The 14,267-nt window shown below is 42.1% G+C and overlaps 2 protein-coding genes across 10 annotated transcripts in view; both read left to right on the top strand.

The window, feature by feature from the left end:
* The first annotated feature begins 123 nt into the window (after positions 1–123).
* On the top strand, positions 124–6,023 carry LOC140901299 (11-beta-hydroxysteroid dehydrogenase 1). Its single transcript, XM_073319894.1, has 6 exons — positions 124–208; positions 1,190–1,320; positions 2,693–2,804; positions 3,343–3,528; positions 4,697–4,840; positions 5,740–6,023. The coding sequence occupies exons 1-6, from the start codon at positions 124–126 to the stop codon at positions 5,958–5,960; spliced, it is 879 nt and encodes a 292-aa protein (XP_073175995.1). The 3' UTR covers positions 5,961–6,023.
* Positions 6,024–8,805: 2,782 nt separating this feature from the next.
* Positions 8,806–14,267, top strand: part of TRAF3IP3 (TRAF3 interacting protein 3) — a 28,684-nt gene continuing 23,222 nt past the window's right edge. For 3 of the 9 annotated variants that reach the window (XM_073320373.2, XM_073320375.2, XM_073320376.1), the window contains exon 1: positions 8,962–10,056. The gene's annotated coding sequence lies outside the window, so the exon portion shown is untranslated. Of the gene's footprint in view, positions 8,936–8,955; positions 10,057–14,267 lie in introns of those variants that run through there. The other 6 variants (XM_073320369.2, XM_073320372.2, XM_073320374.2 and 3 more) reach the window with 6 other exon arrangements.

Raw genomic sequence — 14,267 nt, 5'->3', positions numbered from 1 at the left:
CAAACTTGTTTTCAAAGCTCCCATAACTTGCTCCCTACTTTTCGGAATATTTATACATCTCTGCTTTTGCGGAGCTCAGACCTCCAGCATTTCTCTCTTTTATGCTTGTTTTTCTGCAGCAGGATGGGGCTGTTGCTAAAGATTCTTGTTCCATTTGTGGGATTGGTCTTGGCCTTCTGTTTTTATTCAAAGGAAGATTTTAAACCAGGTAAGTGATTAAAGCAAATGTCCTTTAAAACCATGATAGCAAAAGGGCACACTTGAGAGTTATAACAATGGATCTGCAGTTTCATGAGCCTTTCAAATTCCAGACTGTAGCCTTTTGAAATGAAGTGTGTCCAGGAATGTCACCTGAAATGGTATTCCTTTCTCTGGTAGAAAATGACAAATGACAATCACACAAAAGTGCAGACATATTCTAGCTTCCCAGATGAATAGAGGGGATTATTTGGGACTTGTAGGAATTTCCAAGGTAAGTGATTTGAAATCAACAAAGTTATACACTTTGAATCCTGTGGTTGATATTATTGTTAATAAAAATAACTGGACACAATGTTTAGCACCATGAAATCTAAAATGTTTCATTTTCAAATTAAAGATGGGCTTCAGCCACAAAACTCATCTCTGGATAAAAACCATCTTCACAGTGAGATGGTTTTCCGCTCCAACTAGATTTTCATATTGAACCCATCATCCTGGTAAAAGAATCCAGGGCCAGATTCTTAACTGGTGTAAATCACCATAACTCCACTGCGGTCAATGGAGTGATACTGATGTACACTAGCTGAGGAAATTGGTTCTAGGGGTTGGGCTTGTTCCATTAGAGAAACAAAGGTCAGTTATGAAGTTTGGATCCAAACTTCTACAGCTTTGAGATCTCAGATTTTAGTTTGCTACAGTTGTTAGTTTGTTCAGTTGTTGGAGTTTAGTTTTAGTTTGCTCTAGTTGTAGATACCAAGGTTTAGTAGGTTTTAAATGGAAGTGATAGTGCATCAAACCTGTATTTTTGGGTGAGTTTCCACAGCTCCCTTGATGGGTTCTTCTCTTGGGACAAAGAGCTCGCTTGATCTGAAGCTTGACTTGTACGGTTTGGGACAGAAATAGTTACTTTCACCAGTCTGTTTGGCACAAGTGATTTTGCGGGTGATGTTAGTGGGACATGTAACAGTCACCATGTGCTACTCTGCAGAGATGATGAAAGGGAAGCGAGTGATCGTCACTGGGGCAAGCACTGGAATTGGAGAGCAAATGGCTTATCACCTGGCCCGGATGGGAGCCCATGTTCTGATCACAGCACGGACAGAAGCCAAGCTTCAGAAAGTAACTGGATACCCAAACACTCCTGTGGTACCTAGATACTATGGTGATGGGTATATTATATACATGTGGATACTTGATTAAAGAGATATGCATGCTCAGACACAGTTTATGGAGATGCAATAATGTCTCATAATGAAGGTCAGAGGATGTTTTCCAACAAAAACCTATTTTCAACTCCCACCCGCTGCCATTTTAAAGCCTGTTTTTCGCTGACCACTGCAGGGTTTCTTGCACCTTCACCTGATGTACCTGGGGCTGGCCAATGTAAGACACAGATCACGGGAGAAGGTGGAACCCAGCCTGGCAATTCTTATGTCCCTACCCCCTCCATTCAGTAATCTTTACACAAACCATTCTTTTCCACAGACAGTTTCTCATGTGTTGCTTCTGCCCAGAAGAAACCGTTACTGAAAACTTTGAGGTCTATTTGCACAGGACATTTTTGAGCTATGAGATTTTGAGAAAGTGGTGATTTCTCAAGTCTTGTTACTTGTTCTTACGGCTTAGCCCAGTCAAACACCGTTGAATGTAAAAGCTCTGATTCTGGAAATGGACCCATTTGCCCTGCTCCTGGCCCCTGCACGGAGACCAGTTAGTGGATTGCATTGCAGGATCAATGGTTTAGACACAGCATCTTGGTAAAAACTAGTGCACAGAGCTGGTTTTACCAAGCTGGAGTGTTAAAACCTTGCAGGTATTATCAAAGCTTGAATTCTTAGTTACCAACATTTTTAAAAGATAAGCAGAATTGGAGAGTACACATTATTTTCTTACATAAATATTAACAGGAAAAGTTGACAGACATAGTTACTAACACCTGACTGCTATGCCAGGGTCTCCAGTGTGTTATTACAAGGTCTGCGCAAAAATAACCATTTGCAAATTTCCATGAAAAAAATTACAGTTTACAGCCAAGTAAGTGTTTGCAGAATCAGATGTTTAGTGCTTGCTGTACTTTTTGCAGGCAGAGCCCCAGGACCAAATACCTGCATGGTCTAATTCCACTGGAAATGGCCCACCTGATGATCACTTTAGATAAGCTATTACCAGCAGGACAGTGGGGTGGGAGGAGGTATTGGTTCATATTCTCTGTGTATATATAAAGTCTGCTGCAGTTTCCACGATATGCATCTGATGAAGTGAGCTGTAGCTCACGAAAGCTCATGCTCAAATAAATTGGTTAGTCTCTAAGGTGCCACAAGTACTCCTTTTCTTTATACCAGCTATGAATCTCACTCAGTGAACACAGATTGGACTCACCCAAGTAGGAGAACCTAATCACTCTGCCCACTGAGCTACCCAAGTGTCCTCTTGAAACTCTAAGAGGACTAACAGTGGGAAAATCCCTGTCTAAAGGTTGCATTTGTCTCAGGTTGTCACATGGTGTCTAGAACTGGGCGCAGCATCTGCTCACTATATGTATGGCAGCATGGAAGACATGGCACTTGCAGAAGACGTGGTGAAGGAGGCCAAACGATTATGGGGTATGTTAACTGCTTGCAACCTGGAAATCACCACCTGCCCCTTTCACGGAGGTGCTTTTAGCACTAGAGACAAATAACCCCAATCTTATTTTTACTTCTCAATAAAACCCAGGCTATAAGTGTAGATGAAGGACCAGTGAACTGATTCTGTGTATTGCTGACACCTACTATGATGACTTCAAAATATATACTTATAAGTATTGTTATTAACATTGCTGGCAGCATATGCTAGATAATGTGGTTACATTGTTTACTTTTCGTTTTTGACAGGATTTTATAGACAAAAAGGGGTTTTGGTTTTTGAGATACACTTACAAACTCAAACCAGTGATGCAACACAATGTGAGGTGTATTTAGTCTCTGGAAAATAATAACCTACTATAGCTGTTAGTTAAGGGTGTTTTCTCCTTTAGTGCAAATGGTAAAAGGTCTATGTGATAAGGAGAGAGTCTTGGGTTCAAATGCTGACGGCACAGGTTCATGAAACAGTTTCTTCATTTTCTTCTAGCTGAAGTTAAAATACCCCCTTTGCTTTCAGGAGGCCTAGACATGCTGATCCTTAATCACATCGGTTATACCTACTTTAATTACTTCGATGGAGATGTTGAGCATCTACGAAAACTCCTGGAGATTAACTTTCTGAGCTATGTGGCCATGACAGTCTCTGCACTACCAGTGCTGAAGGAGAGCGGGGGCAGCATCCTTGTGGTTTCATCCACAGCAGGTGAGAGTGAACCAGGCTAGAGACCCTTATTGTTCCGTAATGCTGGATTCTTTCCTTTGATTTAGTTCCACCTGGGATTCAAAGGAAGCTTCTTCTGAAATTCTGAAATTCATGCTCAAATAAATTGGTTAGTCTCTAAGGTGCCACAAGTCCTCCTTTTCTTTTTGCGAATACAGACTAACACGGCTGTTACTCTGAAACCTGTCTTCTGAAATTGTTTTTCAAAAAAGAGGAGGATCACCTGAGAAGACTCACATAATTGCCTGGGACTGGGGGTTCAACGTGATAAAGTCTGTTTACTCAATGCAAAAACTGTCTGTATGGTTCACACACTGCCCTTCTGACCCCACTCTGCTGAGAGGCAGCACAGGTCTAACATCTTGCAGATCAGCTTCCCAGTGGAGGAGAAATCCGTGAGGCACAGTCTGGGTGTACTCCAAGTGCAACTGGTTTTACTTATGCACGTACACTAGTCCTAAAATGAGATGGTCAAACAGCACACAGGGTAGTTTCTGCTTCCAGAAATCTCAGTCTAACACCAATGCCTGGTTGCCAGAGAGCAACTCTGCCTCAAGAATTGACTAAGTGTGAGTCCAAGGCAGGGAGCAAACTCCCCCTTTTCTGAAGCTGCCTCTACACACAACTTGGCACAACCAAAGACTAACATCACCACCATGTGTCTTCCCAACAGTCAACACTCACTTGCACACTAAGCAAAAGATCTTATAATACTGCGTAACAGAGCCACACGCTAATATCTGCCATCACAATACATATTATTTGTTTGCTAGAGTGTGTGTTATATACACATTCACTGATGTATATGTGGATGTGTGTTCTATGCAAGGGTCACATTTCTCGTGAGTGCGTTATGGAGGTCATTCAGACCTCACGCTGATAATACCTTTATATCACCCCATCTCATCATATATTTTGTACATGCCACATATTACAGGAAAACTCTTCGGGATGTTTTAACCCCACCCCTACCCTCAACCCCAACGTTAGTGGATTTACTTATATCCTTCAACCTATTGAGATAGTTAATTTCTTTGAGTTGAAATATGACAGTTGCTGAAGGATAAGACAAAGTCAGAATGACACGGTTTTGCTTCTGTGCACTGCAAGTGTTTAGCCTCATAAACGTTGTTGTTGCATCTTTCTCTAGGTAAAGTTGGAATTCCATTTGTTGCTCCCTACTCTGCAACTAAGTTTGCCCTGGATGGATTTTTCAGCTCCTTGAGACAGGAATTAATAATTGAGAATATCAATGTTTCCATCACGCTCTGCATCTTGGGCCACATTGCTACTGGTAGGATCAGCAAAGTTATTTGGCCTTGCTAATTAGAAGCGCTGCACATATGCTACCCAGGCATAAAAATATTACTTACATCCAGACTGTAGAATAGTGTCCACATGTCAGATTGTGTTTTTGGTGTTTTGGGGTTTTTTGTTTTTTTTTTGGTAGTATGAACATTTTTAATGAAACACTGGGCTTTTAAAAAATAGTTTCACTCTTCTCCTTAGGAGTTTTTACAATACTGAACCCAAATCTCCTACTTGCTTCAGCTCCAAAATGAAGGAACTGTTTTTAATTAATTCAGTTGATCACATTAACTTTCATGCAAACCTCTTTACTACATCTCAAAATTGCATCAATGATGATTTTATAGTCACAAGAAATTCAGCCCAAATATGAGTGTCTCAGACTTGCTAAGGTAATTATTATTTTATTTTGACAGCACCAGTAAGTGCTAAACACAAGTAAAAGATAAGGTGTAAAATTTTCAAACACATCTAAGTGCCTTAGTAGCTTAACTCCTATTTTCAAAAGGGACTTAGGCACTTAGGACCCTAAGTCACCTTTGAAAATGAGACTTGAGTATTTCTGACAAAGTTATCCAAGCCTTTTGACCTGAATAACTTAGTAATAAAATTAGCAAAAGTTAAACAACACCACCACAATTTTCCAGTTGTATAATTACTCAAAAAGCAGGGGAGAAGGTCTACATCTCACCAATTTCCTTTTTTTAAAAAATAGTTGAAGTTTTGTTGAAATCTGAACACTTGATTTTTTTTATAACCCACTCTATTTAGTAATTAGTTTTCAGAATGCCAAATACCTCCTTAAATGTTGAACTTTAGATTTCTTTGCTCTGCACTGGTTTGTGATGACACAATTCTCTTTCTTGTATTTTTCCTTCTCCCCAGAAACTGCTGAGAAAACTGTTTCCCACGTGATGCAGAAGCCAGGTGCACCAAAGGAGGAGTGCGCACTGGAGATTATCAAGAGTGGAGCACTGCGGAAACGGGAACTGTACTATCCATACGCCGCTGTGAGAATCCCCCTCTTAATACGAGACTGGGCTCCGGAATTTTTGGACTCATTCACAAGAAATAGGTTAAATGTGGAAAATGTCAAAAGAAGTTAGCTTGTCACATGCACCAGGGCCTAACTAGAAAACAAACCGAATGGCATGAATCTCAGGTAAAAGGGGACATTTTCAGTCTAAATATTTTGGGCACTATTTTCAAAAGCATCTAAGGGACTTAGTAGCAACAAAGCCGATTGACTTTCAATGAGATTTGTACATCAAAGTCACTCAGGTGCTTTTGAAAATCCCATCCTTTGTTTTTATATTTTCTCTCTGGAGATGAGAAGAGGGGGCAACACAAGGCCTCTGCAAAGCAGCAAATTCTCACTGGCTGTAGAACAGCATTAGTAATGGCTAGGTTCATGTCTGCTGGGACGGGTGTGGGTCTCACCCACTTTGAACCAGGACAGCCACACTCAGACCTCCCAATGCTGCAAACAGCCCACTTTGGTTTCAGTAGCATACCTCCCATTTGTTCTACTGCACAAAGCTGCTTAGAAGAAATCTGCTTTTTAAACATCCTTGCAAAACCTAAGAGGATCTCATTCTCCTCTCACTGTGCTCTAACTGAGTCAGCATCAGGTCCCCCAGCATCCCTTTATGCTAACCACTAATTGTTATTGTTAGTAATATTTATCTGCATTGCAATAACACCTTGAAGCCCAAGCAGGGGTCAGGGCTTATTTTTGCATTGGACGCACACATCATAAAAAGACTTCCTGTCCCAAAGAGCTTACAATCTTGCTAATGTGAATTACAGAATGTATGTGTATAGAGGCCAATTCTGCATTCCATGAACACCCAGAACTCCCATCAAGCCTGACTTCAAGTTCCCACCAACTTCAGCAGTACTTGGGGAAGAACCTTTAAAGTTTAGGGATTATATCGTCCAGCTCTGAAGTGCAGGTGCCTCTGTGGTTGAAAACAGCTGCATTTTAGGGCCAGGTGAAATGTCCTAAACTCTGTGAAATGGGAGGTGGAAAATGTACAACAGCACCAGGAACGTATAGCCTAAGGAGACTACAACCTCATTTTGAAGTTCTGATTGAAATATACATCAGGAAAGTGTCATAAGAGCTATAAAACTATTCTTGTCACTGACTGCTGGGCAAAGCACAGTGAATTTATGCTTGTTAAAAATTAAGTGCAGTAGGATAGAAACTCATCAGGAGTCCCATAAATCATCACAATTAATAACGTACAAAGCATATTGGAGTAACAGAGGTTGTGAATAAATGAGACTTTGTGAAATGTGTATTTTACATATTTTTCTCTATTTGTTTACTCTTGGTTGGTCTATTGCTTTGGCTGTTTGCAATTTTATACAATCTCACAAAAGTTTGATTTAAAAATATAAATAAAAAATAAAGCTGAGAGACACAATCCAGCAGGTCCCAAGGAGGCATGAGGAAATCAGGGGAGTTTAAATGAAACACACAAATTTGAAATGGATTTGTGTTTATTCTCTTGGGGCCAAAACTAACGTTCCCTAAAGTCAATAGGAGCCTTTCCATTGATTTCAATGAGCCTTGGATCAGGTCCTTGCTGAAAGCATTCTGCTTTGGTTAAGAATGCAAAGGGCAAATCACAAAAATATGCTCTGAATGGAGTGAAATTTTACCATGCTCTAGCATGGAGTGCGTGCGTGCACTGGTTTAGTGTCCAAAAACATCCCTCTTCTGAGGTAGTTCTTTGATTGGCAGTGGAAACGGCAACAACACTTAAGCTTAGTCTAAACTTTCTCGCCCACGCTAGGCTATTCCTAGGGTTTCCCTCCAGGACCTCTCTGTTCCAGGCCGTTTCCCCCACTTCTGCCCACACCTGCTTCTCTCCTACTCTGAGTGGAATTACCTAACCCCACGCCCACCACAGTGAGTCAGTATCAATCAGTCTGCCTTGCCACCTGCTGACAGCGGACCCCGATACACGGATCCTCTCACATCCTGGTACCAAAGCAAAACAGGCACGGTAGGCTCCTTATTCCCCACAGGGGATGTCAGCTGGAAGGTATCCCATGGGATCAAAGTGCCTCGGAAAGCAATAATGGCTGAAAGATGTTGGGATAATATTGGGTAGCAAATTCTAGTTGGCCTACTATTGCAGTGACATGGCAGAAAGGTGGCCAGGGTGACTTTGGGCTACATACACAATGAATCAGGTGAGCAGGGAGGCACTCGTCCCTGAGAACACACCTGGAATAGCATATTGAAGTTCCAGGCCCAAAGTCTACCAGGATGAGCATGACTGTAAGGATGGGTGGCAGCAGATATTCCCCTCTGACAATAATAATTGAAGCCCTCTGGGCCAAATGATCCCACAGGAATTTCAGAAACGTAAAATAAGAAACTTAACAAGGATGGTTGAAATAGAGGGGCAAATACAGAGAAAGCAAGGGATTTATGGTGAAGGGAAAGGGGGTCTGGCGTTCAGTCCAAATAAGGATTTATTTTGGGATGCGTAAACCCCGGAAGCAATGCTAAGGGAGGCTCTCACATTTTATTCTAGCACTGTTTAGCCATAGACTTGGATCAAGCATCACTTCTGGCTGAGTCCTTAGAAAATAAGGATGGAGCAATCATAAAGAAGATGGCTGCCTTAGAGTTTCATTTTCTTCCATTTTTACCTGGACACACCTGTTTGGTGGGGAGCATTCACACCTGCTTCACTCTGACCTTTGTCAACTCTGCCGCTGGCCTAACCTCAGAAGGCAGAAATATGAATCTCACACTACACAAGACTGTTAACACTACTTTCTTTCCCAGCACCAGGATTCCTCATGCCAAAGGTGGCAGGGCAGAGTCAGCCACAGCTCATTCTGCACAGCTTCTCAGCACAGAGCACCGCCTCAAGCTGCAGTGGCTGATAAATGGAGAAACAGCAAAGGACACTCCCGGACCCTGGAGATAATGGAATGCAGCCTGTCCCACCACAAGATACCAAACAACTGTAGTGTGCCGGGCACCAATGCTCGAGCTTGTGCCCTAGCCTCTCCTCCCATGTCACAAACTCTTAAGCAGAGACAGGAACCTGGGGTAAGTGTTGAGGCTTAGTACATTTCCTGTTTAAAAAAAAAAAAAAAAAAAGCAGCAAAGAGAAGTCATTCAAACGAGATGTCAGTTGCAATGTGTTAGCACCCGGTAACCCAGGGCTCACCCTTCTCCTTTCTGGCGTGGGGCTTAACTGAGGTCGGGGAGCAGAGCAGGGCCTCTGAACATCTGCCGAATCCACCTAAGGGCTGCCCTTGCTGAGTAGAGGTAAGAAACTTTAGATCTGTGGCTAGCTAGGGATGTACAGGAGTAAACGCTGACCCTGTGAAGGGAGGCAATTTGTGTCTTGTTTTTTTCCCCAAGTTTCAGCCTGCATGATTGACACTGGGAAGTTGTAACATGAACCAGCAAGGGATTTTTTTTCCCTTTGAAGTTTGAGTGTTACAGCATGCAAGAGAGAGATAAAGGGCATGCTCGTTAATTAGGAAGAGTAATTTTGGGTGACCATGGAAGAAAATAAAACCCATAACTCATCAGCAAGGGCTCAGCAGTTTGCTCAGTTTGGGGGTGAGTAACAGATCACACTTTTCTTTATGTTTCTTTCTTACTTTAAAAGTTAAAAGGTATTCTGTGTTTAAATCAAGCGTATAAACAAGTCCTGCTTCCTGGGATGGACAATAAACAGGCTCTGTAGTCAGAAGAATGTAGTCAGAGCAGGTGAGAAGGTAGCTGAGCTGCTTGTAATGAGAAGAGTCTAACAAACTCAGGGCTTTGAGTACGTATCACACACCCGGATGAACGGGCAGCAGCACGCAAATTCAGCACTGGACTGGGCCATTTTTAAAATAGGAAAATATAGGCGGAGAAAAATATCTTTTCCAGGGCCTGAAAAGTTTGGAGGCCAGTTGTCTTTTTGGGGGGGAGGAGGAGGAGTGAGTTCACATCCTGATCCCGTTTCTGAGGGTTTTCAGCTCTGGGGTGTTGGCACAGGCCCCAATCATTATGTACTTCAATGTCGGCAAAGCTGTTCACCAGATCTACCCTCAGCCTGCTGTGGAAAGGAAGACTGGGCATGAGAGAGAAAGCCCAGAATGTGGGCCACAACGAAACTATTAAGTCAAGACCATAAAAGCTGTGTGGAAACAACATTTTAAGCATTTTATAACGTAAGTTCCCCAGTTCTGTTATTTCTCCAGCTGAAAGTTTGCAACAATAAAATCAAATGACTAGCAGATTTTGATGAGACGCAGAGGGGGCTGAGCGGAAAAATTAAGTGGAAAAAAAGGACATTTCAGGGCAGTGAGAGGTTTGAGAGTCAGCAGCATCTCCAAACAAATGATGAAAAGAAACCCCAAAAAGCCAAAAGCACAGGGCCATTTAGAAAGTGATTTATTTCAATATTATCTTGGCAGTTTTCATTTTCCTACTTGGCTGGGGGAGCATTTAAGGTGATGCATTGATGGCCAGTTTGCATAGATTTCTCCTACATAAAAGCATACACCCTTTGGATTGTTATTAAAAGGCTGTTCTCAGATTGACTAGAAGAACGCCTTTCCAAAGGAAAACATTTCAGTGACCTGCTCTGACTGTGCCATTATAAGAAATGTGTTTATCTGTAGTGGTTCTTTACAGGTAGCTATACTATTTTGTAGGGCAGATTATTATAAAATCCTCCCATCTTTCCTCCCCCTTCCCCAAAACCTTGCAAACTTGTTAATTGACACCACTAACTGCTCTCAGCGTTTCCATCAAAGTCAGTGATTTTCCAGTTGTGTGGGACAAAGAAATGCTAGTGAAATCGCTTATTTTTATTTGAGAGTGAACAAAGTTTAACCTGTTTTTTCAGAGACTAATTTGCCTTATTTTTTCTTTACTTTAGTTGATACATTTTTTCTTTCAGGCAGTCAGGCTCTCCGACTCAAGAGTAATTCGAGCTTTATAAGTACCTGGATAGAGAGTGCCCAGAATTTTGAAAGGGTTTGGATAGGAATTTGATCTTATCTATCTACATCTCAATCAGTCTGTCTGTCTTTCAGCTCTGAGTGCAAGAGTGTAGGAAGTAGTCTAGCTCATGGAGACATTAAGGACTGTAACAAATGGTTGCTATGAAAACAACATAATATATGTTGATGAGAATCTGAAAAATGTTTGCTAGGAATGGACATTACTACAACACTCTTAGCATACTGGTCCAGTGGTGAGAGCCCCAGCTCAGAGACTTTATGCATATGATGGGTGCCAGTTTATGTTCTTGCCAAGTGAACAGATGCTGGCATGTAGCAGATCATATCGCTTTGGAGGACATGAATAGGAAACCTAAAGCTGGAAGAGAGCAGTCTCTCCCTATTTCCAATCTCGATTTCCAACGAACCACCAAACATCATCAAAAACTTTTTATTTTTTGTTTAAATTATTGTGGGCATTATAAAAGGGCTGACTCTGCTCACAATTACACTGGTGTAAATCATGAGTGCATCCACTCAGTGATGTTACTCCCAGTTGACTTCTATACAACTCAGAGCAGAATGTGACCCTAAGGTAAAACCTTGGGTACTTATCAGAACTGAACTCTAACAACTGAATCATTTGATGATCCCCAGTCATTAAGGTTGGGATTTTCAAAAGCATTCAACGTTGGCCTAAGAAGAGAATGGTAAAACTCCCACTTACTTCAGTAGGAACAAAGTTGGGCCAATGCGTTTCACCATTGAAAAAAATCACTCTTCGGGTATGTTTACACTGCAGCTGGGAGCATGTCTCCCAGCCTAGGGAGACAGACTTGTGCGAGCAGGACTCGAGGTCCTCCTCACCTTCTCCCATCAGTTAGGGTCTGTAGCTCTGGTTCTTAGTTTCCATGTGTTCTTGTCAAGTGTGTCTTCCAAGCTGTCACCAACCTTCTTCATATCCTCCTTCAGCATCTCAAACAACTTTTTTTAGGTGGTCTTTGTCCTGTGACTACTAGCTTTTGAACTCTCTGGCCAACACATCCTACATCCCGTCATTTCACATGACCCAGTCGTCTCAGTCTATCCTCCCCTCAGCTTTTCTGTGATGGAGGCTACCTGAATCCTGGCTTGTACCATTTCACTGCATAGCTTGTCAGCTCTTGTCTTACCCAGCACCTGCCTGAGCATTCTCCTGTTGGCAGCGCTGTAGTAGTTGTTCTCTCTGCTTCATTGGTCAGCATGCTGACTCACATATCATGGCTGACTTAACCACGATCTCATACGCTTGGCTCTTTAGTTTACTTGGCCTATCCTTATCGCAGAGAATTCCTGTCAACTCTCTCCATTTATGCTCGTCAGGTGATTCTTAACATCTGCATCCACATCCCCATCATGGCTCCACTGAGGTGTGTAAGTTATTGCACAGCCTTAACTCTGTACATCTAGTTTTACTGGCTTCGTGTTGTGTCCCTCTCAACAAAGCACTGAATGTATTCCATTTTTTGTCGGCTGATTCTTAAGCCATTTTCTTCTAATGTAGGCCTCCATAGTTCTAGTTCCCTTTCCAGTTTGCATTTATCTTCACAGTACAAAATAATGTCATTGGCAAAAAGCATGCTCCATGGAGCCTCTCCCCTAATCGCCTGCACCAAGGCATCCATTGCAATCACAAATAGGATTGGGTTTAAGGCTGATCCTTGATGTAGACCTATACTGTCTGTGAATGATTTACTCTAGGCGCAGCTGCTTCTCACTACTGTCGTGCTACCTTCATACATATCCTTCACAGTCTGAACATATGTCTCTGGCAGATTGTACAACCAAAGGCACCGCCAAAGCAATTCTCTAGGAACCCTGCCACGAGCCTTCTCTAAATCTACCAACACCAAGTGCAGTGCCATGCATTTGTTCCTGTACTTCTCCTGCAATATTCAGGTCGCAAATAAAGCCTCCACTGTTGATCTTCCAAGCATAAACCCAAATTGGTTGTCATATATTTGATGCTCCAGCTCCTGCTAAAATCTTTTCTCGATAATTCTTTCTAGCCATTTCATAGTGTGCTCCATTAACTTGATGGTGTGACCCTGAAAGCCCCTTTATGCCAACTCGCAAAGACTGCACCCAACAGAATATGTAGCCAAACTATGTCTCAGAGTATCCTAAAAAAAAAAAAAAACTTGTGTAATGTATGTACAGGTTGTGTATATAACAGAGTTAACGTATAACGTACATAACAGAGTTATGTATGTATGCTGGAAATATGTTCTTAAAATATGTTGTGGAGGCAGTTGATAAACTAGCCTGACCTAGACAAAGGAATGTGGATTTACCCATCTGCATGGATCAAGCAAACAGGTAGAAGAGAAAAACATCATGGCTTGATTACAAGCACAGGACAATAGAAAGACATTTATATCTAAGGTAAACAAAGTGATCAAGTGAATTAAAAAAAGCAAATTGACCTGAGGATGAAGAAGGGGCTTGGCACCTGCACCCCGAAAAACAAGCAGTAGGGGAAAGGAATTTTGTCTGGGTTTATTTTCAAAGAACACATTTCAAAGGCTTTTTGAACTATAAAAGGACAGAAAGGGGACTCCATTGTTATCCATCACTTAGGAGACAAAGGGATCAGCACCTTCTGATGCTGTGATTGGTGGATCCTTCTGCCTGAGAGGCTGGGGATGCTGATAGCTTGATGTGAGTGAGACAGCTGCTCAAGCAAAGATTGTAGCTTGCTAAAGTTAAGTTTCAGTCACTAGAAAGTAGGTTATTTTTGTTTTGTTTGTAACCAGACCTGTCTCTCTTCTTTTGCTCACTATCACTTAAATCTATATTTTTATTAATAAACTTATTAGTTTTACTATAAACCATCCCCTTCCTGTTATAGTAAAGAGAGGTGCATAACTGGGAATTGGTCCTGCTTTGAGCAGGGGGTTGGACTAGATGACCTTCTGGGGTCCCTTCCAACCCTGATATTCCATGATTCTATGATTCTATATCTTCAACTGAGCCAACAGGCTGAGGTGTATTCTGTCTCTTTGGAGGCAGGAGATGTGGTTAATTTCGATGAGTGTCCAAGTGAGGGGGACTGTGCACTGCAGAAAGATGCCTGTAGGGGACTCGGGAACCAGGGCTCACTAAATGTTACCTGCAAGGGGAAGTTTAGAATGGCGGAGTCTGGAGGTATTTTCTGCTGAGGTGGACAGAGTAGTGTGGCAGAAGGCTGTCACACTGTTTAAGCTCCAGCAAAGCTCTCTCTTGCTCAGGCAGAGAGGTAATACAGTGAGCTTATGGCTCTGGACTTCCTGAGGAGAACATCACAGATGGGTTGGTAATTACTACATTCCTGCACACCTCCTTTAGATAGGGACCAATGTGCTCTTCCTCCACTTGTCAGGCAATTTCCAGTACAGAGAATTAAGTTGAAGAAG

Source organism: Lepidochelys kempii, chromosome 21 (genome assembly GCF_965140285.1).
Source record: "Lepidochelys kempii isolate rLepKem1 chromosome 21, rLepKem1.hap1, whole genome shotgun sequence".
In the NCBI taxonomy this organism is placed as follows: Eukaryota; Metazoa; Chordata; order Testudines; family Cheloniidae; genus Lepidochelys; species Lepidochelys kempii.
The sequence above is the reverse complement of the archived record's forward strand: the minus strand, read 5'-3'. Positions and strand labels throughout refer to the sequence as shown.

Coding starts and splice junctions, on each gene's coding strand:
- LOC140901299 (XM_073319894.1), top strand. CDS start 124: ATGGGGCTGTTGCTAAAGATTCTTGTTCCATTTGTGGGATTGGTCTTG. Junction 2,805..3,342: donor GGAGGCCAAACGATTATGGG/GTATGTTAACTG, acceptor CTTTGCTTTCAG/GAGGCCTAGACATGCTGATC. Junction 3,529..4,696: donor TGTGGTTTCATCCACAGCAG/GTGAGAGTGAAC, acceptor ATCTTTCTCTAG/GTAAAGTTGGAATTCCATTT.